This window comes from Oryx dammah, unplaced genomic scaffold (assembly GCF_014754425.2).
Source record: "Oryx dammah isolate SB20612 unplaced genomic scaffold, SCBI_Odam_1.1 HiC_scaffold_5, whole genome shotgun sequence".
Lineage (NCBI taxonomy): Eukaryota > Metazoa > Chordata > Mammalia > Artiodactyla > Bovidae > Oryx > Oryx dammah.
This window is the reverse complement of record NW_024070189.1, coordinates 98,048,246-98,071,766: the sequence shown is the minus strand read 5'-3', so window position 1 is coordinate 98,071,766 and position 23,521 is coordinate 98,048,246. Positions and strand designations below refer to the sequence as shown.

At 46.3% G+C, this 23,521-nt stretch overlaps 1 protein-coding gene and 1 pseudogene across 2 annotated transcripts in view; one reads left to right on the top strand and one right to left on the bottom strand.

The window, feature by feature from the left end:
* Nucleotides 1-22,950, bottom strand: part of ZNF333 (zinc finger protein 333) — a 28,661-nt gene extending 5,711 nt beyond the window's left edge. Inside the window, exons 1-10 of one of the 2 annotated variants that reach the window (XM_040240930.1) lie at nt 22,575-22,950; nt 17,439-17,482; nt 16,281-16,404; nt 9,802-9,884; nt 8,536-8,643; nt 6,960-7,047; nt 2,154-2,239; nt 1,285-1,411; nt 774-869; nt 4-80 (exon numbers count right to left, since the gene is read on the bottom strand). In XM_040240930.1, coding sequence (XP_040096864.1) covers nt 4-80; nt 774-869; nt 1,285-1,411; nt 2,154-2,239; nt 6,960-7,047; nt 8,536-8,643; nt 9,802-9,884; nt 16,281-16,404; nt 17,439-17,441 — 792 coding nt within the window. In that variant the 5' untranslated portion in view covers nt 17,442-17,482; nt 22,575-22,950. Of the gene's footprint in view, nt 1-3; nt 81-773; nt 870-1,284; nt 1,412-2,153; nt 2,240-6,959; nt 7,048-8,535; nt 8,644-9,801; nt 9,885-15,199; nt 15,302-16,280; nt 16,405-17,438; nt 17,483-22,574 lie in introns of both variants that reach the window. The other variant, XM_040240929.1, reaches the window with a different exon arrangement.
* LOC120863281 lies at nt 2,519-6,938 on the top strand (annotated as a pseudogene).
* Nucleotides 22,951-23,521: the final 571 nt, after the last annotated feature.

Sequence of the window (23,521 nt, the reverse complement as noted above, 5' to 3'; positions counted from 1 at the left end):
TACCCTTTTCATGCCAATGGATGGAATTGCCGCCAAAATATCTTGATTAGCAATTGAGTCTTGGTATTGAAGGTGAGGACCTGGAATGAATTAAGGGGGAGGAAATATCAAGTGCACAGGGAAGGAAACTCTGGGATCAAAAGGACCAGTAAGCTAGATACATGCAGATTTTTTTTTAATATTGACCCTAAATATGTGAAGAAACTAAATAAGAGGAACATACCAGGACTTCCCTGGTCCAGTGGTTAAGACACCACACTTCCAATGCAAAGGGTCAAGGTTTGATCTCTACCTGGGGAACTAAGATCTCACATGCCACATGATGTAGCCAAAAAATGATTTTTTTTAAAAAAAAAGGAACATATTAAGGAGCAAAAAAAATGTTTAAGGTGTTTGGCTATGTGAAGAGTTAAGTAGTCACAGGAATAAGAAGTGGAAATAGTAGATAATTTTCTAAGAAAAGATTCCATGAAGACTGAGCCTGATGTTGAGAGAAAGTATTAGTTAAAAACACAGTGGGGAGGAACTGGATGAAATATACACATGAAAGGGCTAAATGTAAAAAGGAGGTAGGATAATTTAGTCTATGCTCTCTGAAGCCAGAGTAAAGTATTAGAGGTAAAAAGGCAAGGGAAAGAGGAAAGAAAGTGAAATTTACTGGGGAAGCTCAACCCAACAGCCTTCCCCATCAAGGAGACTGAAAGTGTTTCTAAATCTAACACACTCATCTTAGCGACCAGAGCTGGTGCTCCCCTCACCTGCCTGGTGCTCACCTAAGTGGGCTCCTGGGAAGATCCCTCTCTCGGTGACGCACAGCTCTTCTCTCTGCTCCAAATGGGAAGACGTCCTGGTTTTGCAGAGCTGATCACCTGCTCGTGAGAAAAGATGCAGGGTGTGAGCAGACTGTGCCTGCCACGCCACAGGGGCTGATACTCTGAAGTCTTCAGGGTCACTGGAGACGGGAACAGCAAAAAGGGCATGCCTACATTCTGATGTAGGCTTCCTTCACAAAGGAACTAAAGTACAAGCTCCCTCAATGGGTCCCGAAGAACAGTAGGACTCTCTAATCCCCGCAACCCAGGGCCTGGCTCAAGAAGGCACTTAAGAAGCCCAGGAAGGGCAGACAGGCTTTTCATTTCCATGAGGAAGCCACAAGACTATAATAAGCACCATGAGAGCAGGACCTGTCTGTCTCTTCACCTCTGAATTCCCCAGACCAGCACAGTTCTGGGAACCCACAGTGGCTGCAGGAATGTGTGCATGAAGCAGCAAGGCTGGCCTTACCCACAGAGGCCAGGTTCCTGTAGTTTTCCAGCATCACGTCTCTGTAGAGGCTTTTCTGGGAAGAGTCTAGAAACAGCCATTCTTCCGGTGTGAACAGCACGGCCACATCTGCGAAGGTGACTGGCTCCTAAAATGCACATCCAGGTGCTCAGCCAGAGGCCAGCCCCACCAGGACTCGAGAGGACAGTGAGGGGCTTGCAGGCCTGGGGAAGGGAGACTCCTGTGCACAGGATGTTCAGATATGGTTCTAAGGTCCCTCAGCTCAAGCCTCAGAACTGGAACTTTTCTCCATCTATTCTTCCCTCCAAAAATGAGAGCATCCCGAAGTGTGGCAGCCGAGGACCTCAACTTCATGTCAGGACTTAGCTACTAACAACTAGCCAGGACTTCCCTGGTGGCATCTGCCTGCCAATGCAGCGGACACAGTTTCGATTCCTGATCCAGGAAGATCCCACATGCCACAGGGTGACTAAGCCCACGTGCCACAACTACTGAACTCAAGTGCCACAAGTACTGAAGCCCGAGCACCCAGAGCCCACGCGCCACAAGAAGAGAAGCCACTGCAATGAGGAGCCCATGCACTGCAACGAACTGTGGCCCTTGCTCGCTGCAACTAGAGAAAGTCTGAGCACAGCCACAGTGACCCAGTGCAGCCAAAAGAAAATAAATGATTTAAAATAAAACAACTACTAGCCTGGAAATCCTTGCCCCTAACCCCAGGGTCCAGCAAGTGAGGTCACTGCTCACCCACCACTAGAGGCCCAGTGCCTGGAAGCCTAGACACCAGCCCTGTGGGGTTGAGAAGCTCCCAGACAGGGGGAGGGGACAAGGAGGCAAAGCGGGAAGAAGAGCAAGCAGTTCTTGCTTACCTGTGGACAGGTGGTCAGTCCCCCAGGAGTCATGCCTTCTTCTGTGCTCCCCTTCTGGAGCCAGGCAGGGCCCTGAGCGGACAGAGCTGCAGGAGAATAGGAGAGCCATGAGGGTCTCAGCAGCAGGGCTGAAGCTGCCCACCTTGACTGTGAGTGACCACAGGTGCACACACTCCCTTGGACAAACACACACAGAGACATACTGTACACTGAGACATGCATGCACATATGCTTGCACACACCCACAGCTACTTGGGCACGTGGGCACACTCACCCACACCAGTACACACACATGCATACACTACGTGCAGAGACACATACACAAGAGATGCACCACACGTACATAAGCACACACACACACACACACACAGAAATATACAAAAACACACACAGCTCTTTCTTCTCAGCAGCCACTATGCCATCCAGACTAAGGAAGACACGAAAACTTAGGGGCCACATGAGCCACGGCCACATCATGGGAAACACCCAGGAAGCTGAGCTAACACTGCTGGCCTGTTTCACCACAGGATCAGCTTGAACGAATATCATGCAGGAGACTTTGGGAAAGTCAGTACAAGGCATTACCACTTAAAGAGGAACTAGAGCCTCTAGCCAACTGTCAAACTTGATAAACAGTTAACCTTGGTCGGTGAGAAGATCCAGATAAGTGCTGTTGAGAACAAGACTGAAGGTGTCCCTATCACTGATGTGATGTGATCAGAAAGATCTGCGGAACAAAAAGCTCCCAAAGCAGCCTGTCATCATGAAGGCCAAATTCTACAGCAGAAGAGCTGAGAAGAAGACTAAGGGTGTGGGAGGGGCTTGCAGAGAAGGAAATGGCAACCCACTTCAGTATTCTTGCCTGGGAAATCCCAGGGACAGAGGAGCCTGGAAGGCTACAGTCCATGAGGGCAAAAGGGGTTGGACACGACTTAGCAACTGAACAGCACCACACCAGCTTGAAGCCACATGGTGGGAAATTCATTAAATGGCATCAAGTACTTCCGCATGGAACTCTGTTCCAATGTTATGTGGCAGCCCAGATGGGAGGGGAGTTTGGAGGAGAATGGATACATGTATACGTATGGCTGAGTCCTATATATATATGACTCAGCTTCACTGTTCACCTGAAACTATCACAACATCATTAACTGTCTATACCCCAATAAAAACTAAAACTTTTTTTTTTAACATTAACAAGTGCTTTTAAAAAAAAGAGAAGAAACACACACACATTTCCTCCATTCCAAGTCTCTGGAGCCACAGTCTTGATTCACCAACAGACTCTGAGGTTTCTACAGCGCTCCTTTCTCCCCGTTGACTCAGCCCTGGGTCAGTTGTTCCTCCCTGATTGCAGGGCCCCTTCCTCTGCCCTGACTCTGTAGGGTTGGTACCGCCCAGGACTTACCGCAAGCCGAGCACAGAGCAACCACCACTTCCCTGGGAGCCTGCCTGAGAAGGAAGCGTCCTTCCTTTCCCGTCTTCAGATCGGTAACATTCCTCCCCCACACCAGGCTCCTCACTCTGGCTGTTACAGAAGAGAAGTGATGCCCCACCAACTTCCCCTCGGTCATTAAAGCTGAACCATGTCCAATCCTGATCCCATGTTATTAGTTTCCAAGGGCAGCTATTAAAAAAATAATAATAAGACCACAACTGGGTGGCTTAAAACAACAGAATTGTATTCTCTCAGAGTTCTGGCAGCCAGAAGTCCAGGATCAAGCCATCAGCGGGGCCACACTCCCTCTGAAACTCCGGCTGAGTCATCCCTTGCCTTTTCTTGGCTTATGGTTGTTGTTGTGATTCAGTCCCTAAGTCGTATCTGACTCTTTGCAACCCCATGGACTGCAGCACACCAAGTTCCCCTGTCCTTCACTACCTCCCGGAGTTTGCTCAGATTCATGTCCATTGAGTCGGTGATGCCATCCAACCATCTCATCCTCTGTCATCCCCTTCTCCTCCTGCCCTCAATCTTTCCCAGCATCAGGGTCTTTTCCAGTGAGTCAGCTCTTCACATCAGGTGGCCAAAGTATTGGAGCATCAGCTTCAGCATCAGTCCCTCCAGTGAATATTCAGGACTAATTTCCTTTAGGGTTGACTTGTTTGACCTCCATGCAGTTGAAGGGACTCTCAAGAGTCTCCTCCAGCACCACAAATCAAAAGCATCAATTCTCTTTGGCACTCAACTTTCTTTATGGTCCACTCTCACATCCATACATGACTACTGGAAAAACTTTGGCTTCTGGAGGTGAAGGTCAATCCTGGGCTTGTAACTGCGTCCCTCAAATCGCCACCTCTGTTGTCATGTGACCTTCGCCCCCACGTGTCCCTGTCTTCACAAGGCATCTTCCCCTTCTTAAAATGGCACAATTCGTATGGGATTAGGGTCCACTGTCATGACCTCATCTTAACCTGATGTCATCTGCGAAGACCCTATTTCCAAACAAGGTCATGTTCACAGGTACCAAGGGTTAGAACTCCAAAACAGATAGTCTGGTGGGAGGGGGGCTCACAATACAGCTCTAATACTCCACCTTTTCCTCTGGCTACTGTTTTATCTCTTTGTTCCCCATCATGGGCAATCTCTGTACTCATTCCCTCACCTCATATTCAGTTCCAAAACACTACCACTCAACAACCAGCACCTCACTAGGGTCCCCTGTGACCTCCATCTACAGGGAGGATCTAGTAGAAATGTTCAGTCATCCAATCCCTCTATCTTAAAACCCACCGCCCCGGGCTTCGGAGGGCTTCCCTGGTGGCTCAGTTGGTAAAGAATATGCCTGCAATGCGGGAGACCTGGGTCAGGAAGATCTCCCTGGAGAAGAGAATGGCAACCCACTCTAGTATTCTTGCCTGAAAAATCCCATGGACAGAGGAGCCTGGCAGGCTACAGTCCCTGGGGTCACAAAGAGTCAGACATGAATGAGTAACTAAACACTTCCACTTTGCTGGGTTTCGGCACCCAACCCCCAGCCTCCTCCTCCACTCCTGTTCAAGTTCCTGCCCCGTCACTTGCTGGTGTCCCATAGGGATGCCAGCATGCTTCTCCTGCATTGGCAGGTGGGTTCTTTAATTTGAGCCACCAGGGAAGCTCCCAGTCCCCCTCCCATAAGTGTCCCTAATTTTCTGGTAAATGAATGTATACATGACCCACCAAACTATCTCAACTTGACCTCCTGAATACATTTTACATAGTTCCATGCTTCCCTCCTGTGCAGACGAAAGTTAACACAGCCCTCCTAACTGCTCTCCTTAGCAAGGCCAGCTGGCAAGGCTGGCCCTTAGCTGGACACACAGCATGTGGGATCTTAGTTCCCTAACCAGGGACTGAACCCATGCCCCCTACATTGGAAGCATGGGGTCTTAACCACTTGACCGCCAGGGAAGTCCCAGAACTTGGATTTCGAGACAGCTCCCTTGACCCTAACTGATAAGAGGGGCTCACTCTGCTTAAACTGTCTGTTCAAACAAATCGGTCCATGTTGGATGGCTGCTTTCTTTCCAGAAGCCTGGAGTTTAGGTATGTGCTGGACAGATGGTGCCTACATGACCAGCCCCCAGGGAAAACCCTGGGCTCTGAGTCTATAATGAACCTCCCTGTAAATTTCACTGTGCACGTGTTGTCACAGCTTGCTGCTGACGGAATTAAGCATGTCCTGTATGACTCCACTGGGAGAGGACTCCGAAAGCTTGTGCCTGGGTTCCTCCAGGCATCACCCCAAAGGCCTTTTCCCTTTGCTGGTTTTGCTTTGCATTCCTTTTCTGGACAATCAGAGCCATGAGTACAACTCTAAGCTGAGTTTGGGGCGTGGCTTTAGGGACCCCTGACACGCCTACTCCATACACACTCCCCAGTCAGACTGCGAGCCCCCAGTGGGAGGGTGTCAGGGGTTTGTCTGCAATTGCTTCCCAGTGCCCTTCTCACCACAAGATGACAGTCTAGAGCGCTTCCAGGGTACTTTAGGAGCAAAGAATACTCCAAGTACTCCATGAGTACTTTATAGCACAGATGGCCAAAAAGCACTTGAAAAGGTGCTCAACAACACTAGTCATTAGAGACGTGCAGATCAAAACTACAGTGAAGTATCACCTCGCCCCTGTCAGAATGGCCATCATCGAAAAATCTACAAACAATAAATGCTGGAGATGGTATGGGGAAAAGGGGACCCTCCTTCACGGTTGGTGGGAACGCAAATTGATACAGTCACTGTGGAGAACAGTATGGAAGTGCCTTAAAAACTAAAAATAGAACTACCATATGACTCAGCAATCCCTCTCCTGGACATATACATGGAGAAAATCATAATTCAAAAAGATACATGCACTCCAGTGTTCACTGCAGCACTATTTACAACAGCCAGGATACCGAACCAACCTAAATGTCCACTGGGAGAGAAACGGATAAAGAAGACATGGTACATATATACGATGGAATATTGTATGTGCTGTATTTTCAGTTGTGTCCAACTTTTGCAACTCCACAGCCTGTGGCGTGCCAGGCTCCTCTGTCCATGGGATTCTCTAGGCAAGAATACTGGAGTGGGTTGTCATGCCCTCCTCCAGGGGATCTTCCCGATCCAGGGATCAGACCTACACCTCTTTTGTCTCCTGCACTGGAAGGCAGGTTCTTTACCACGAGTGCCACCTGGGGAGCCCATAAAAAGTAAGATGACTTTTTATATATTCTCTCCCTAAGACAACGACTGCAGTCAGAAGAAAGGAAGGTGGATCCAAGTTCCCAGACACAACAGAACACAACACAGCAGGGCCCTCGGGCTGTAATTCCACCAGGCACTCACTCACCAGCACCCCCAGCCCTCCACAGTCTGGGGAGGCCCAGCGCAGGCTCCGGCGTGGCCACCCTCTGCATCTGTACAGCCACCTTCAGCCCCTGGACAGAGTGACAGGAACAGATTATAGAATCACAGCGTGGGTGGGATCCGCTCACACCTGCTCACCCAGACTGAACTGGTGTGACTGGCCCTGCTTTGGCAAACATGCTAAGAGGAGGGACAAGGCTCATTCACCCTGTCCAGGTTTACAACTCCTCAACACAAAGCTACTCAGTGTCATGGAATTTCAAGTCTAAGACGGGACAGAGAGAGGGAGCCTGGGTAAGGAAGGGCTCATATAAGCAGCCTCTGGGAAGGGGGGACATCCTGGGGCACAGAGGAGCAATGGATGGCCAGTAGACTGAGGGGTGAGGCAGGAGGCATGGGTGGAGCCCTGCAAATGAGAGGGTATTAGTAAACTATTCCCAAGGGGAAAATCCCTGCTGTGGGAGAAGGGACAGGAACCCTCCTACACCAACGGCCACTCCCTCGGGAAAGGTGTTTGAACCAACTTGTATATATATTTTTTAACTTCTATTTACATTCGGCTGTGCTGGGTCTTTGTTGCTGCGCCTGGGCTTTCTCTAGTTCTGGTGTGCAGCACTCTCTAGTTGTGGTGAGGGGATTCTCACTACAGTGGCTTCTCTTTTTGCAGAAAACAGGCTCAATAGTTGTGGCTCTTAGGCTCTAGAGCTCGGGCTCAGTAGCTGTGGTGCATGGTCTTAGCTGCCCCATGGCACATGGAATCTTCCTGGACCAGGGATTGAACCCGTGTGCCCTGCGTTGGCAGGTGGATTCTTAAACAACTGGACCACCAGGAAAGCCCCTGACTTGCTTACTATAGAATGTTTCTGGCCTCCATGTCCAGCAGGAGGCTGGCTCCAGGAGAACTAACAGTGGCTCTGGGCAAGGTGGTGGCACCAGGGCCAGGAGGAGCAGTCAGAGGCAGGTTTATATTTTGGAGGAAAAGATGGCAGGACTTGGTGGAGGATGGGAAGCAAATGTAGCTGGTCCCTCAGGGCCGGTGATGGGTGGGAGACAGGGGAGAATAGGCCCCTTCTCCTCAGGGCAGGGCTCCAAGCACACCTTAAAGTGTCCTTCTCTGTAACTCTTTCCACCTCAGAACCAAAACATAAGGCCCCGAGCCCAGAGCATGGTTACCAGCGTGGACACTCTCCACACAGCCCTTGGGTCACAGGACCTGCTCATTCCTACAGATTTCCTGGCCATGGAAAGGATAGAAGGATTGAAGAAGGAAATCTGGACCCAGAGAGGCAAGACCTGGACCCTGGGTGCCACCCCCTCCCCTAGGACTGCCCTGGGCCTGACATCACACTGGGGATAATTACACTCAATGCAGAAACAAGGCCTGTTCAGTAGTTCTCACCAGGAGCTAAGCCTGGGCCTCCAGCATGTTCCGCATTTCCAATCTAGTTGGTCTTCCATTCTTCCCTCCCTTCTACTTTCCCACTTACAGACATACGCTGAACCTTGGGCCTTCTTGGCAGGGGCTGGGGCCCTCCTAGCAAACCACCTCCCAGACTTACTGCATATTCAGAAGACTGCTGGAGAGCTGACCAGTCCTCTGGAGCCGGAGGCATCACCTCCTCTTCCATCTCAGACTTGATCTCTATCTTCAAGTCCAGCTCTGGCCCCTGGGAAAAGGAGTGGAGGGTGCTAAGCAGGAAGAGGTGGTATGGAGGCCGTCCTCACCATAAGAGACCCAAAGTTTGGCGGTAGTGCCATCAGAATTTGGGGTCCGTGGGACTTCCCTGGTGGTCCAGTGGCTAAGACTCTGCACTCCTAATGCAGTAGGCCTGGGTTCTATCCCTGGTCAGGGAACTACATCCCACTTGTCATAACTAAAGTATTAATTGCTCAGTCATGTCTGACTCTTTGTGACCCCATGGACTGTAGTCCGCCAGGTTCCTCTACCCATGATTCTCTAGGCAAGAATACTGGAGTGGGGTGCCATTCTCTGCTCCAGGGGGATCTCCCCGACCCAGGGATTGAACCTAGGTCAGTCCCACATTGCAGGCAGATTCTTTACTGTCTGAGCCACCAGGGAAGCCCATGTCGCAACTAAGACCCACGCAAATTAATTAATTAAGAAAAGAATTTGGGCAACATGGGTCTGGCAGTTTCAGACCTGGCACTCCCCTACTTCACCGTGGGCACCAGCCAACAAGGGTCTCTGAGGACCAATTGCACCAAAGACTTGGATGCACACACCTGACCCTTTTCTAGTTCTGCGGGGGGTGCCGTGGCTGGAGGGTAGACCACCAACCCTCAGAGGCACTGCAAGATATTTTACTAGAAAGGTTTTTGCTTTGTTCCAGGCAGCACTGCATAGCTTGTGAGATCTTCGTTCACCAACCAGGGATTAAACTTGAGACCCTGGCAGTAAAACTGCAGAGTCCTAACCACTAGACTGCCAGGGGAGTCCCTAAAAAGGTTTTTACAGAAAAGTTGGGAGCACTTAGTTCTGAATATGAACACTGTTCTGTGTTTTCCTAGGTTCTGTATCTGCCTACCTGGCATCTGTCAATCACAGGGCCACAGTCAGTTATCCACATCTCCCGCAACACACAGCCCACACTCTGAACCACCTCCTTTATGCAGTTCTCACACACCAAGCCAATATTCCCTCCACCCTAAATCACCCAAGACGGGCGCTCCCTCCAGATACTTCATGTCCTGGAGGAAACACCTTGGCTCAAGTGTCTGCCTGGCCCTGGTGTGCACATCCAACTCAGCTACTCCTCACCTTCTCCTATGACAGGGAATGAAAAGTCGTCCCCCATGAATCTTACCATTTGGAAATCATAGGATGAGTTTTCCTCTGAAATATCCTGCAGAGGATTAGGCTCTTTGGGTGTAAATTGAGATTCCCAGTCTAAAATGAATGGGAAAAAAAAAAACTATCTTATTTCAGAAAGAAGTCATGGTATGAAACTGACACACACCTTTTTTTTTTAATATTGACCCTAAACTTGGGACAATACTGAAAGGTAGAAGGTATCAGTGAGCAAGCTTGTGTTGTGCTGTGTGCTCAGTCATATCCAACTCTTTATGACCCCATGGACTGTAGCCCGCCAGACTTCTCTGTCCATGGGATTCTTCAGGCAAGAATACTGGAGTGGGTTGCCATTTCCTCCTCCAGGGGATCTTCCCGATCCTGGGGATAGTCTCTTGTGCCTCCTGCATTGGCAGGCGGATTCTTTACCACTGCAGTGAGCAAAGGGAGATTCTAAAGAGTAGGGTTGTGTGTAGAGTTGGGCAGTGATGGGATGAGGCGGAAACCAGAGGCTCTTCCTGGTAAAAGAATTCATGGAGACTTTTTTTTTTAATATTTATTTATTTTTGGCTGTGCTGGGTCTTCCCGGTGGCCCCTGGGATCTTCACTGTGGCATGCGGGATCTTTCGCTGCAGTACGTGCGCCTCTCTAGTTGTGGTCCACAGGCACATGGGCTCTGCAGTTGCAGCTCAAGGGCTCTCCAGTTGTGGCGCTGGGGCTTAGTTGCCCCTCACTATGTGGGATCTCAGTTCCCTGACCATGTATGGAGCCCATTTCCCATGCACTGGAAGGTGGATTCTTAACCACTGCACTACCAGGGAAGTCTCCTCCATGGAGATTTAGACTGATATTGCCAGAAAGTGTGTTATCAGAGAAACAAGATGTAATCAAACAAGAAATATATAGAGAAATGTTCAATATAAAGATGAACCCGGTTATACCCCAATACAAAATAAAAAGTTTGAAGAAGAAAAAAAATTAAAAAAAAAAAAAAGACAAACTTGTGACTTCCCTGGTGGTCCAGTGGTTAAGGCTCCACACTCCCAATGCAGGGGACCTGGGTTCAATCCCAGGTCAGGGAAATAAGATTCCATATGCCACTGCAAGTAAAGACCCTTTGTGCTGCAACTAAGACCTGCCACAACCAAATAAATAAACATTTTCAAATTAAAAAAAAAAAAACTAAACAAAAAGTGTGTATATGACATGCAGAAATCAGAATCCTCACCCACCACTGGGGGAAAGATAAATTAGTGTCCTTAATCTCAAAAGAGGGCAACAGAGGATCAGACGGTTGGATGGCATCACCAAAACAACAGACATGGACTTGGGCAAACTCAGGGATATCGTGAATGACAGGGAAGCCTGGCGTGCTACAGTCCATTGGGTCACAAAGAGTTGGACATGACTTGGTGATTGAATAAGAACAACAAATCTCAAAAGCAGTTTGACTGAATTGAAGCTGTGATCAAAAATCTCCCAAAAAACAAAAGCCCATGACCAGATGGTTTCACAGGAGAATTCTATCAAACATTTAGAGAAGAGATAATGCTTGTCCTTCTAAAACTCTTTCAAAAAACTGCAGAGGAAGGAACATTTCCAAACTCATTCTACAAGGCGACCATCACCCTGATACCAAAACAAGGCAAAGACAACACAAAAAAAAGAAAACTACAGGCCAATGTCACCGATGAACATAGATGCAAAAATCCTCAACAAAATTTTAGCAAACAGAATTCAGCAACACATCATAAAGGCAAACTTGTGACTTCCCTGGTCAAGTTGGGTTTATTCCAGGAATGCAAGGATTCTTCAATATACATAAATCAATCAATGTGATACACCATATTAAAAAATTGAAAGATAAAACCATATTATCATCTCAATAGATGCAGAAAAAGCCTTTGACAAAATTCAGCACCAATTTATGATTAAAACTCTTCAAAAAATGGGCATAGAAGGAACTTACCTCAACATAGTAAAGGTCATATATGATAAGCCTACAGCAAACATTATTCTCAATGGTGAAAAACTGAAAGCATTCCCCCTAAGATCAGGAACAAGAAAAGGGTGTCCACTTTCATCACTATTATTCAACACAGTTCTGGAAGTCCTAGCTACAGCAATCAGAAAAGAAAAAGAAATGAGGAATCCAGATCAGAAAAGAAGAAGTAAAGCTCTCACTGTTTGCAGATTACATGATACTGTACATAGAAAACCCTAAAGATAGTGTCAGAAAATTACTAGAACTAATCAGTGAATTTAGCAAAGTTGGAGGATACAAAACCAATATACAGAAATCACTTGCGTTTCTATATACTAACAATGAAAAATCAGAAAGAGAAATTAAGGAATCAATCTCATTCACCATTGCAACAAAAAGAATTAAAAATCTAGGAATAAACTTAACTAAGAAAACAAAAGAACTGTACAAAGAAAATTATAAGACACTAATGAAAGAAATCAAAGACAACATAAACAGATGGAGAGATATTCTATGTTCCTGGGTAGGAAGAATCAATACTGTAAAAATGACTAGTCTACCACATGCAATCTACAGATTCAATGCAATCCCTATCAAACTACCAATGGCCTTTTTCACAGAACTAGAATAAAAAAATTTCACAATTCATATGGAAACACAAAAGACCCCAAACAGCCAAAGCAGTCTTGAGAAAGAAGAATGAAGCTGGAGAAATCAACCTTCCTGGCTTCAGATTATACTACAAAGCTACAGTCATCAAGACAGTATGGTATTGGCACAAAAACAGAAATAAAGACCAATAGAACAAGATAGAAAGCCCAGAAATAAACCCATGCACTTATGGGTACCTTATTTTTGACAAAGGAGGCAAGAATATACAATGGGGAAAAGACAGACTCTTTAATAAATGGTTCTCGGAAAACTGGACAGCTACATGTAAAAGAATGAAATTAGAACACTTCTAACACTATACACAAAGATTAAACTCAAAATGGACTAAAGACCTAAGTAAGACCAGAAATTATAAAACTCTTAGAGGAGAACATAGACAGAACACTCTCTGGCATAAAGCAAGATCTTCTATGACCCACCTCCAAGAGTAACGGAAATAAAAACAAGAGTAAACAAGTGGGACTTGATTAAACGTAAAAGCTTTTGCACAGCAAAGGAAACTGTAAGCAAGGTGAAAAGACAACCCTCAGAATGGGGAAAATAATAGCAAATGAAAGAACTGACAAAGGGTTTATTTCCAAAATATATAAGCAGTTCATACAATTCAATGCCAGAAAAACAAACAATCCAATCAAAAAGTGGGAAAAAGACCTAAACAGACATTTCTCCAAAGAAGACATACAGATGGCTAACAAACACATGAAAAGAGGCTCAACACTGCTCATTATTAGAAAAATGCAAACCAAACCACAGTGAGATATCACCTCCCACCAGTCAGAATGGCCATCAAAAAGTCTACAAACAATAAATGCTGGAGAGGGTGTGGAGAAAAGGGAACACCCTTGCACTGTTAGTGGGAATGTAAATTGATACAGCCACTATGAAAGACAGTATGGAGATTCCTTAAAAACTAAGAATAAAACCACCATATGACACAGCAATCCCAATCCTTAGGCATATACCCTGAGGAAACCAAAATCGAAAAAGACACATGCATCCCACTGTTCATTGCAGCACTATTTACAATAGCTAGAACATAGAGCAACTTAGATGTCCATTGACAGATGAATGGATAAAGAAATTGTGGTACATATACACAATGGAATATTATTCAGCCATAAAAAGGAACTCATTTGAGTCAGTTATGATGAGGTGGATGGACCTAGAATCTATTATACAGGGTGAAGTAGGTCAGAAAAAGAAAGATAAATATCATATTCTAACGCACATATACAGAATCTAGAAAAATGGTACTGAAGAATTTATTTACAGGGCAGCAATGGAGAAACAGACATAGAGAACAGACTTATGGAGACGGGGAGAGGGGAGGAGAGGGTGAGATGCATGGAAAGAGTAACATGGAAACTTACATTACCACCTGTAAAATAGATAGCAAACAGGAATTTGCTGTATGGCTCAGGAGGGTGGGTTGGGGAAGGAGATGGGAGGGAAGTTCAAAAGGGAGGGGATATATGTATACCTATAGCTGATTCATGTTGAGGTTTGACAGAAAACAAAATTCTGTAAAGCAAGTATCCTTCAATAAAAAAATAAATTAAAAAGAAAAAAAAATGTTTTAAAAGCAATTTGGCAGTTCTTCAGAAAGTTTAACAAAATGACCCAGCAATTCCACACCTAAGTGGAATTCTCACACTCAAGGGAAACAAAAACACATCCACAAAACTTCCTGCACACAAATGTTCAGAGTAGCACTACTCACAGTCACCAAAAGTAAACGGCCTTAAAAAGCAATGAAGCCTCTCATGCTATGACATGAAGGAGCCTCAAAAAACACGATGCTGAGTGAAAGAAGACAGATACAGATGTATGAGTCCATCTATATGAAATGTCCAGGACAGGCATATCCACAGAGACAGAAGGTGGATTAGCGGTTGCTGGGGGCTGCGGGAGGAGGGATGAGAAGTGACCGCTAATCAGTACAGAGTTTCTTTTTGAAGTGATGGAAGTGTTCCAGAGCTGGATAGTGGTGATGGTTGCACAACTTTTTGAATATACTAAAAACCTGTGAACTGTACACTTTAAAAGAGTGAAGTTTACAGTGTGTGAATATCTCAATTTAAAAAAAAAAAAAAAGACAAGTTGATTTGCAGGGCAGGAATAGAGACACAGACATAGAGAACAGACTTGTGTACACAGCGGGGGAAGGAGAGGGTGGGACGAATTGAGAGAGGAGCACTGAAACATATACATTACGTATGCAAAACAGATAGCAGGTGGGAAGTTGCTGTGTAACACACGGAGCTCAACCAGTGCTCTGACAGCCTAGAGTGGTGGGATGGGGTCGGGGGGCGGGAGGGAGCTTCAGGAGAGAGCGGGTGTGTGTATACTTGTGGCTGATGTGCACTGTGAAATAGCAGAAACAAACACAACACTAAAGTAATTATCCTCCGATTTTAAAAACAGTATACACTTAAAAAAAAAAAAAAACTTTAAAAAATACAAATTGAAACAGATCCTTTTTTCAACTTTTTAAATTTATTTATTTTTAATTGGAGGATAACGGCTTTACAACGTTGTGCTGGTTTCTGCCATATATCAACATGAATCTGAAACCAACAACTGGAGGAGAGTTAGAAAGTGAAAAAAGGAAGAATTAGAGGAACTCACCCCAAAAAGTCTTATTTCCCCTCAGAATAAAGAATCTTACAAATACTCTCAAACTGACACTTCCCAGCAGCACCCACCCCTCAACCCCAGTCTGGGTGGGTCACGACACCCTATGCGCCGGGGTACTTACCCACACCCGTGGCATAGAGAACACCGTGCTCTGCTGCTTTCAGCTCTTCTCTTGGCTCCACCTGGGAGACGAGACTGGCTTTGCATGGTGGAGTCCCTGCTGCTGGAGAAGGACATATGGGCAGAGGGAGGAAGGGCTTGCAGGGGAAAATAAATGCTTCCCCAGCCTGTCCACTCTCCACCTGGGCCTTAGCTCCTGAAGCCAAGCAAGTAGGCAGGGACCTAAGCAATCACATTCAATTTTTTTTTTAATGAATTCAATGAGGTTCCTTTACAAGGACCCAAACCACAAACACTCTCCTCTCTGCCCTTCCGAACTGAGGTTCTCTAAGTTCCAAGGCCAAACTCAAGGAGACCTATGCAGGTCCTGACCATGGAGAAAGTATTAGTTGCTTAGTCGTGTCCAACTCGTTGCAACCCCTATGAACTGTAGCCCGCTAGGCTCCTCTGTAGTTCCTCTGTCCATGGAATTCTCCAGGCAAGAATGGAGAATAGCCAGTGGGTAGCCATTCCCTCCTCCAGAGGATCTTCCTGACCCAGTAACTGACCCTGAGTCTCCCACAATGCAGGCAGATTCTTTACCATCTGAGCCACCAGGGAAGCCCTGACTATAGAGAGAATGAAGTCCACTCAATGCATGCAGCTGTTATCCTATGAAAGCCCATGAATGACGAACCTTATGAAACCCACATCGCATCACTGTGGCCATATGGCAGGCACTTAAAGGGCATTTGCAGGGCTTCCCCGCCTACCAATGCAGGAGACGTGGTGGGTTCAGTCTCCGGTCCAGGAAGATCGCTCATGCTGTGGGGCCACTAACTCCATGCACCACAACTACTGAGCCAGTGCTCTAGAGCCAGGGAACCGCAGCTACTGAAGCCTGCGCGTCCCAGAGCTTGTGCTCCACAATAAGAAAAGTCGCTGCAGTGAGAAACCCGCGCACCACAACCAGAGAGTAGGTCCCCCTCGCCCCAAGTAAAGAAAGACCCAGCACAGCCATAAGTAAATAAATAATTTAAAAAAAAAAAAAAAAGAGAGAGAGCATCTGCATACAGGAAGAACCAGAGTAGCGAAAGCCTTACCCCTGGCCGCCGGGGCCCTGCAGTTGTCCTGCAGCATGTGTCTGCACAGGTTCCTCCCAGCATCGTCCAGCAACGTCCACTCCTGGATGAGCTCCATCGCCACATCCTCTAAGGTGACTGATTCCTAAGGCAGCGCATGTATTGCGGCTCAGCAAGGACCACCCCCACCATTCTACAGAATGAGGGTTTATCCCTTGGGGAAGGCAGACCCAGTGCGAGAATATTCAGTGTTCTCTGCAAAGCTGGGCTCAGCAAACCTGGCCTGCCTCCTGTTTGTCTAAATAAAGTTTTACTGGCACATGGCCACACCCATCTGTTCATCTCTGTGGTTGTCACTGTGCCACTAGGGCAAAACTGAAAAGTTGCTGGGACAGAGCTCATATGGCGTACCCAACCAGAAATAATTACCTTCTTTTAACATTTGGACAAATCTGAAAGTATAAGCGTTGGCTCTCTGCTGCTGCACTATCCAGTGATGACAGAGCCTGTTCTTCTCAGCTTTACTGAGGTTTTCCTGAACTCCTTATTCAAGGCATCAGAAGTTTGAGCTTGCTCTTTTCATTTTCATGAAGTCCCTAGGATGAGTCATTGTTTTATGCCTGTTAAAACTGGACTTCCATTGCATCTGGGAAACGTGATGGCCTTTTAATCTCGGAATTCTCTAGAACAGCACTGACTGGTAAAGCTCTCTGTCATGAATGGAATGTTCTATGCCTGCACTTTCCAAAAAAAGGCAGCCACCAGCACGTGTGGCTCCTGAGCACTTGAGAAATGTGGTTTGGTAACTGAGAAGCTAAGGTTTAAATTTTGTTGGATTTTAATTAACCTTAATTTTTAGAGCCATGTGTGTTTTCGGTAGGTCTCACAAGCGATGGCAGGGATGGCCGTGGAGGAGTTCTGTGGCTGCCGGCTCAATCTGAGCCCCCTCACTGCCATTAGACTCCAGAATTAGGTACCAAACCCCAGGGCTGCTTTGGGAACCCTCCCTCCAAGCCAGTTCCCTCTGGAACTGCAGGTCATGCACTGAAAGAGGCTAAAACGTCCCAGGGATGGGGCTAAAGATGCTCACTTCCCTCCCCTTTCCAAGAGAGCAGACAGGGCCCCCAGTACAGGATTATCCCACCCCCAGAACCATCCAGACTCAATCTTCCCCCTCACCATGACACCAGCGCCAGGGTATAAAGTTTCAGTGTGTGTCCTTCCTGCAATAAGAAAGATGGAGGTAAGAGGAGAAACGAGAGGAAGCAAAACACCAAGCAGGGGTTTGGCCGGGGTGATTAATTCCCTTTCTGTGGACCATGAGCAGGGCGCCAAGCCAAACAGCCAAATCACTCAGAAATTTACTTCAATACGCAACATACTGGGCCCCTCATCATCTTTCACACCACAGGCCCTGACCATTTCTACTGGCTCCTCTCACGTCATAAAAGGACCACCTCTCCTCTTTGTTGTTGTTGTGCGGTCACTAAGTTGTGTCAGACTCTTTGCAGCACCATGGACTGTAGCTCACCAGGCTCCTCTTGTCCATGGGATTTCCCAGGCAAGAATACTGGAGTGCGTTACCATTTCCTTCGAACTTGAGTCTCCTGCATTAGCAGGCAGATTCTTTACCACGGAGCCACCTGGGAAGCTCCCTTAAAACACCTCGGGACTTCCCTGACAGTCTGCTAATTAAGACTTCGCCTTTCAATGCAGGGGGTTCGAGTTCTGTCCCTGGTCAGGCAGCTAAGATCCCACATGCCTCATGGCCAAGAAACCAAAACAAAACAGAAACATCATTTTAACAGATTAAATGATTATAAAAAGTCCACATCAACAACAAAAATTTTTTAACAAAAAAACCTCTAACACTTTCTACTTTTCCTCCATTACCCTTATCAAGTTGGGATTTTTATATGTATTTGTTTAGGTGAGTTTGCCTCTCTCTCCAACCATAACATAAATCCTCCAAGTACAGAACTGTGTCCCTAAAATTAAGACGCTTGCTCCTTGAAAGAAAAGCTGTTACAAACCTAGACAGTGACCTAAAAAGCACAGACATCACTTTGCTGACAAAGGTCCGTGCAGTCAAAGCTACGGTTTTTCCAGTAGTCATGTACAGATGTGAGAGCGGGACCATAAAGAAGGCTGAGCGCCGAAGAATGGATGCTTTCAAGCTGTAGTGTTGTAGAAGACTCTTGAGAGTCCCTTGGACAGCAAAGAGATCAAACCAGTCAATCCTAAAAAAATTCAACTCTGAATAATCATTGGAAGAACTGATACTGAAGCTGATGCTCTAATACTTTGGCCACCTGGTGTGAAGAGCTGACTCACTGGAAAAGACCCTGATCCTCAGAAAGATTGAGGGCAGGAGGAGAAGGGGGTGACAGAGAATGAGATGATTGGATGGCATCACTGACTCAATGGATATGAGTTTGAACTAACTCCGGGATATGGTGAAGGACAGGGAAGCCTGGGGTGCTGCAGTGCATTGGGTCACAAATAGTCGGTCACGACTTAGGGACTGAACAACAACCACCACTTTCTTCAGGACTCCAAATCCTACCACCAGCGCAGCACTTGATGCATACTTCACGTATTAGAGGTTGGCAAACTTTTTCTATAGATGGCTAGATAGTAAATAGCTTAGGATTTGTGGGCCACAGGACTTCCCTGGTGGTCGAGTGGCTAAGACTCTGCACTCCCAATGCAGGGGGCCCAGGTTTGATCCCCTACTCTCTATCATGGGCTTCCCTGGTGGTTCAGATGGTAAAGAATCTGCCTGCAACGTGGGAGACCCAGGTTCAAAACCTGAGTTGGCAAGATCCTCTGGAGAAGGGAATGGCAACCCACTCCAGTATTCTTGCCTGAAGAATTCCATGGACAGAGGAGCCTGGCGGGCCCCAGTCCATGGGGTCACAAAGAGTCAGACACGACTGAGCGACTAACTTATACACTTACTCTCTATCATGTGGTAGAGAGAAAACATCAAACACCAAATACTCTAATTCTACCTCCTACACATCTTAAACACGCAAGCTTTTCCAATTTCACCATCATCACCAAACCCCAACTTTTTCAGCTCCAAAATCCTCTGAGTTCTGAACTTACCCAAGCTTCTATACATGTGGACTCTGCATTCATTCTCATCCATCCTAAACTTCATGCTGAATCCAGAAGCTAGTGTTTTGTTTAAATCATCAACAAAATCATATTACTCCATATTTAAAACTCTGATTCAGTGGCTTCCAAATGGCCTTAGAACAAGGTCCAAAGCTTACCATGATCTTCCATGCCCTCCCTCCTCTCCACTCAACTCTTTCACTCCACACTTGGCTTTCTGTTTTAACTTTCTCCATCTTTTCTCGGCTCCTGGAACACACCAGGCTTTGTACTGCCTGAGAGATTATGCTTCTGTGGTTCTTTCAAATCTCCTCCCTACTCCGATTCCACAGCCTCTTTGTCTAGCTATATGCAACACATCTTTCAGGTTCAAATGTTTGTCCCTTTAAAGATACTTTTCCTGACTTTCTTAAGTTCTCCTGATTTGTGTTTTCTATTGGTTTGGCCAAAAAGTTCAAATGGAATTTTGTGTAACATCTTACGGGTGTGTCAACTACAACTGGCACTTGTCAAGGGCATCAGCCATCTGCCTCTCCTGGGACAGTATCCTGTGATGCTGCTGGGGCTGCCACTGACTTTTGACATGCCCTGAAGAGAGCTCAGGGTGGAGAATACATGAGGCAATATGCCTCAGGAAAACTGGTGGAACAGGTCTTCAGATAGATATTTTTAGAACTGGTTTTATGAACCCAATCTTTTCATCTCCTCATATCTAATAAAGCACTAACTCCCTTCATGGTGACATCAGCTCCTCGTGACTAGCAGAAAACTTTCTGTAAAGTAAGTACCTGGTTGCACTGAACTCCCCCTTCACCAAAATCTTATATATTGACCTTCCTCCCCTACCTCTTGGGAACAGTTTCTCAGAACTATCTGAGGTGCTATCTCCTGGGCTGCAGTCCTCAATTTGCCCCCAAATAAAACAATGCACAACTCTCAAGTTGTGCAATTTTTCACATTGTGCAATATTTTTAAGTCGCCACACACATCACCCTTATTGCTAATTTAAAATCTATCTTCCCAGCTAGACTAAAACCTCCACAGGGGCAAGTGCTAAATCTATTTTGGTCACGTTGTTTCCCCTGTTCAGGGTCCAGCTCATCGCCCCCCCTCCAATGAAAATGTGCCCAAAAAAATCAACTCAAGAATAAATCAGTACAGCTAAATTAAAAAGGCACGTGCCTACATACACACACACACACACATCCCCACCACCACCACCACAAAAGTCAAAAATAAAAATAATTTTAAGTGCCTGATATAAAATCACACTACCAAATTTCAGGTATCTTTAAGAAACATTGATTCTTTCTAAAAAGACACAGTGGGACATGAATTCTCTGAAAAGAAATACCTCACTCATTAAATCAAAATCTGACATTTAATTTTCCTCCAGAATTAATTTCTTCCTCATTTCTTATTAGAAGTGAGTCTTAAATGCAAATCAAAACCACAATGAGGTACCATCTCATGCAGGTCAGAACGACTGCCATCTACAAACAAAAGTCTACAAATAATAAATGCTGGAGAGGGTGTGGAGAAAATGGAACCCTGTTACACTGTTGGTGAGAATGCAAACTAGTACAGCCAGTATGGAGAACAGTGTGGATTCTCTAAAAAACTGAAAATAGAACTGCCATACAACCCAGCAACCCCACTGCTGGGCATACACACCAAGGAAACTAGAATTGAAAGAGACACGTGTACCCCAGTGTTCATCGCAGCACAGTTTACAATAGCCAGGACATGGAAGCAACCTAGATGTCCATCAGCAGATGAATGGATAAGAAAGCTGTGGTACATATACAAAATGGATTATCCATTTTAAAAAAACGCATTTGAGTCAGTTCTAATGAGGTGGATGAAACTGGACCCTATTATACAGAGTGAAATAAGTCAGAAAGAAAAACACCAATACAGTATATTAAAACATATATATGGAATTTAGAAAGATGGTAACGATGATCCTATGTGTAAGACATCAAAAGAGACACGGACATAAAGAACAGACTTTAGGACTTTGTGGGAGAAGACGAGGGTGGGATGATTTGAGAGAATGGCATTGAAACATATATATTACCATATGTGAAACAGATGACCAGTCCAAGTTCAATGCATGAAACAGGGCACTCAAAACTGGTGCACTGGGAAAACCCAGAGGGATAGGATGGGGAGGGAGGTGGGAGGGTGGGTTTGGGACAGGGGACACGTGTACACCTGTGGCTGATTCATGTCAATGTAGGGCAGTATTGTAAAGTGATTAGCCTCCAGTTAAAATAAATTAATTTAAAAAAAGAAGTGAGTCTTAACCTATTATTTAAAAAAGACATTCAATTTACTGCCAACTCAACTTCAGTTCCCAGTACTAACAAACCTTATGTTCTTTTTCCTGGCATCACAAGTTTTGAAGCCTTCTGCTGATTTACAGGCTGGAGCCAACTTGAAAAGAACTAAATAACCTTACTTTTCATTGATGTTAGTAAGACTTGTGACATAAGTGAAAAATAGCTTTTATTAAGACTCGCTTCCCTTGCAGTAAGTAAAACTGATACAAAGTAAAAGTCACAAATTTAAAGCGCTTTTGAAGGAAAGAAAGGAAAGAAGGAAGGAGAAAGAAAACCAAAGGGAAAGGAAAACTAACAGGTCCTAAGCTAAAGAATTGCAAATTGTCAGTCGCAAAAAAAAAAAAAAAATCATCTAATTCACCCTTCGATAGAAAGTACATTCCATTTTTCAAATCCACATGCCAAGTCACTCAAACCAATTTGCACACGTACACTCAGCCCTAAATTTCCTTGGGCAGAGCTGGATAATCTGAAACGCAACATGCAACAAAACGTGATTTATTAATAAAAAAATTATCCTGCATAAAAGAGATACAGTAGGCCTACAAATCGGGAAGGACAAGTGAATGCTGGATCCAGCTGGTGCACCACTCCTTCGCTGCGGGACCTGGACTATACTTCGTGATTTCCCGCGCAATAAGTGGATGACAGTCCTGTCTCCCCAAACAAGGAGTACCTGAGCGCGACAGACTGGAGAGGGGAAGTTCAGCCGCACAGCCAAGCTATGCGGTAGCCTCGCCCGCCCCAGGCGGACCGCGGGGAGAAAGTCCCTTGGCCAGCTAGTCCGTTCTAGGCCCTCAGACCCCTCCCCGCTCCCGCCGAGCATTCCCGAGGGGATGGGCCGCACCTGCAGACTGGCCGGAGACACTCCCACCGCAAGGCGCCGCGCGGTCCAGCACAGCCACCTCCGTCCGCGGCCGCAGCGCACTTCCGCTTCCGGTGTCAGGGTCTCCAGCAGCGGAAGTGGCCGAGGCACTGGCTCTCAGGGCCAAAGGAGCTGCGGACTGTGGCGGGGAGGTTAACTCCTCTTTTATGACCTTGGAGGAGAAATTCTAGTTTCTTCCCCCGGTTGGGGGCAAGGTTAAGCTCTGGGGTGGGGTCTGACCGGACCTAGAGGGTGGAGTTAGGGCCGGGGCGTATGCCACATGGTCCGGGCTAGTTGTTATTGTTTGTTCAGTTGCTAAGTCGTGTCCGACTCTGTGACCCCATGGACTGCAGCGCGCCAGGCTTCTCTGTCCTTCACTATTTTCCAGAGTGCACAAATCCATGTCCCTTGAGTCGGTGATGCTATCTAACCATTTCATCCTCTGCCGGTCCTCCTTCTTTTGCCCTCAGTCTTTTCCAGCATCGGGGTCTTTTTCCAATGAGTCGGCTCTTCGCATCCGGTGGCCAAAGTATTGACGTTTCAGCAACAGTCCTTCCAATGACTATTCTGGGATGAGCTTAAGCCGGTGGGGTGGGGATTGGGGCGGGACCTAGGCTTGCTGGGTGGGGCGGCGCTTCGCTGGCACTTTGGGATGCTCAGTGTTTGACTTTCCTCTCCCCCCTCCTTCCGCCCCCCGCCCTCGCCTGCCCCGCCCTGCCTTTCTCCTTTGTTTTTGGTTGGGTTTGGGCGTTTGGGGGATTTTGTTGTTTTCTTTTTGGCTTTCTTAGAAGAGAATAGTTTTTTAGGGCGGGAGAGGATGTAAGAAGGGAGAGCCGACCTTTTTCGCTGGATAGTAGCCAGTTGTTTGGGGTTGGGTTTTTGTAATGTTTTGATGCTTTATACACAGGAATGATATATTTACAAACTAG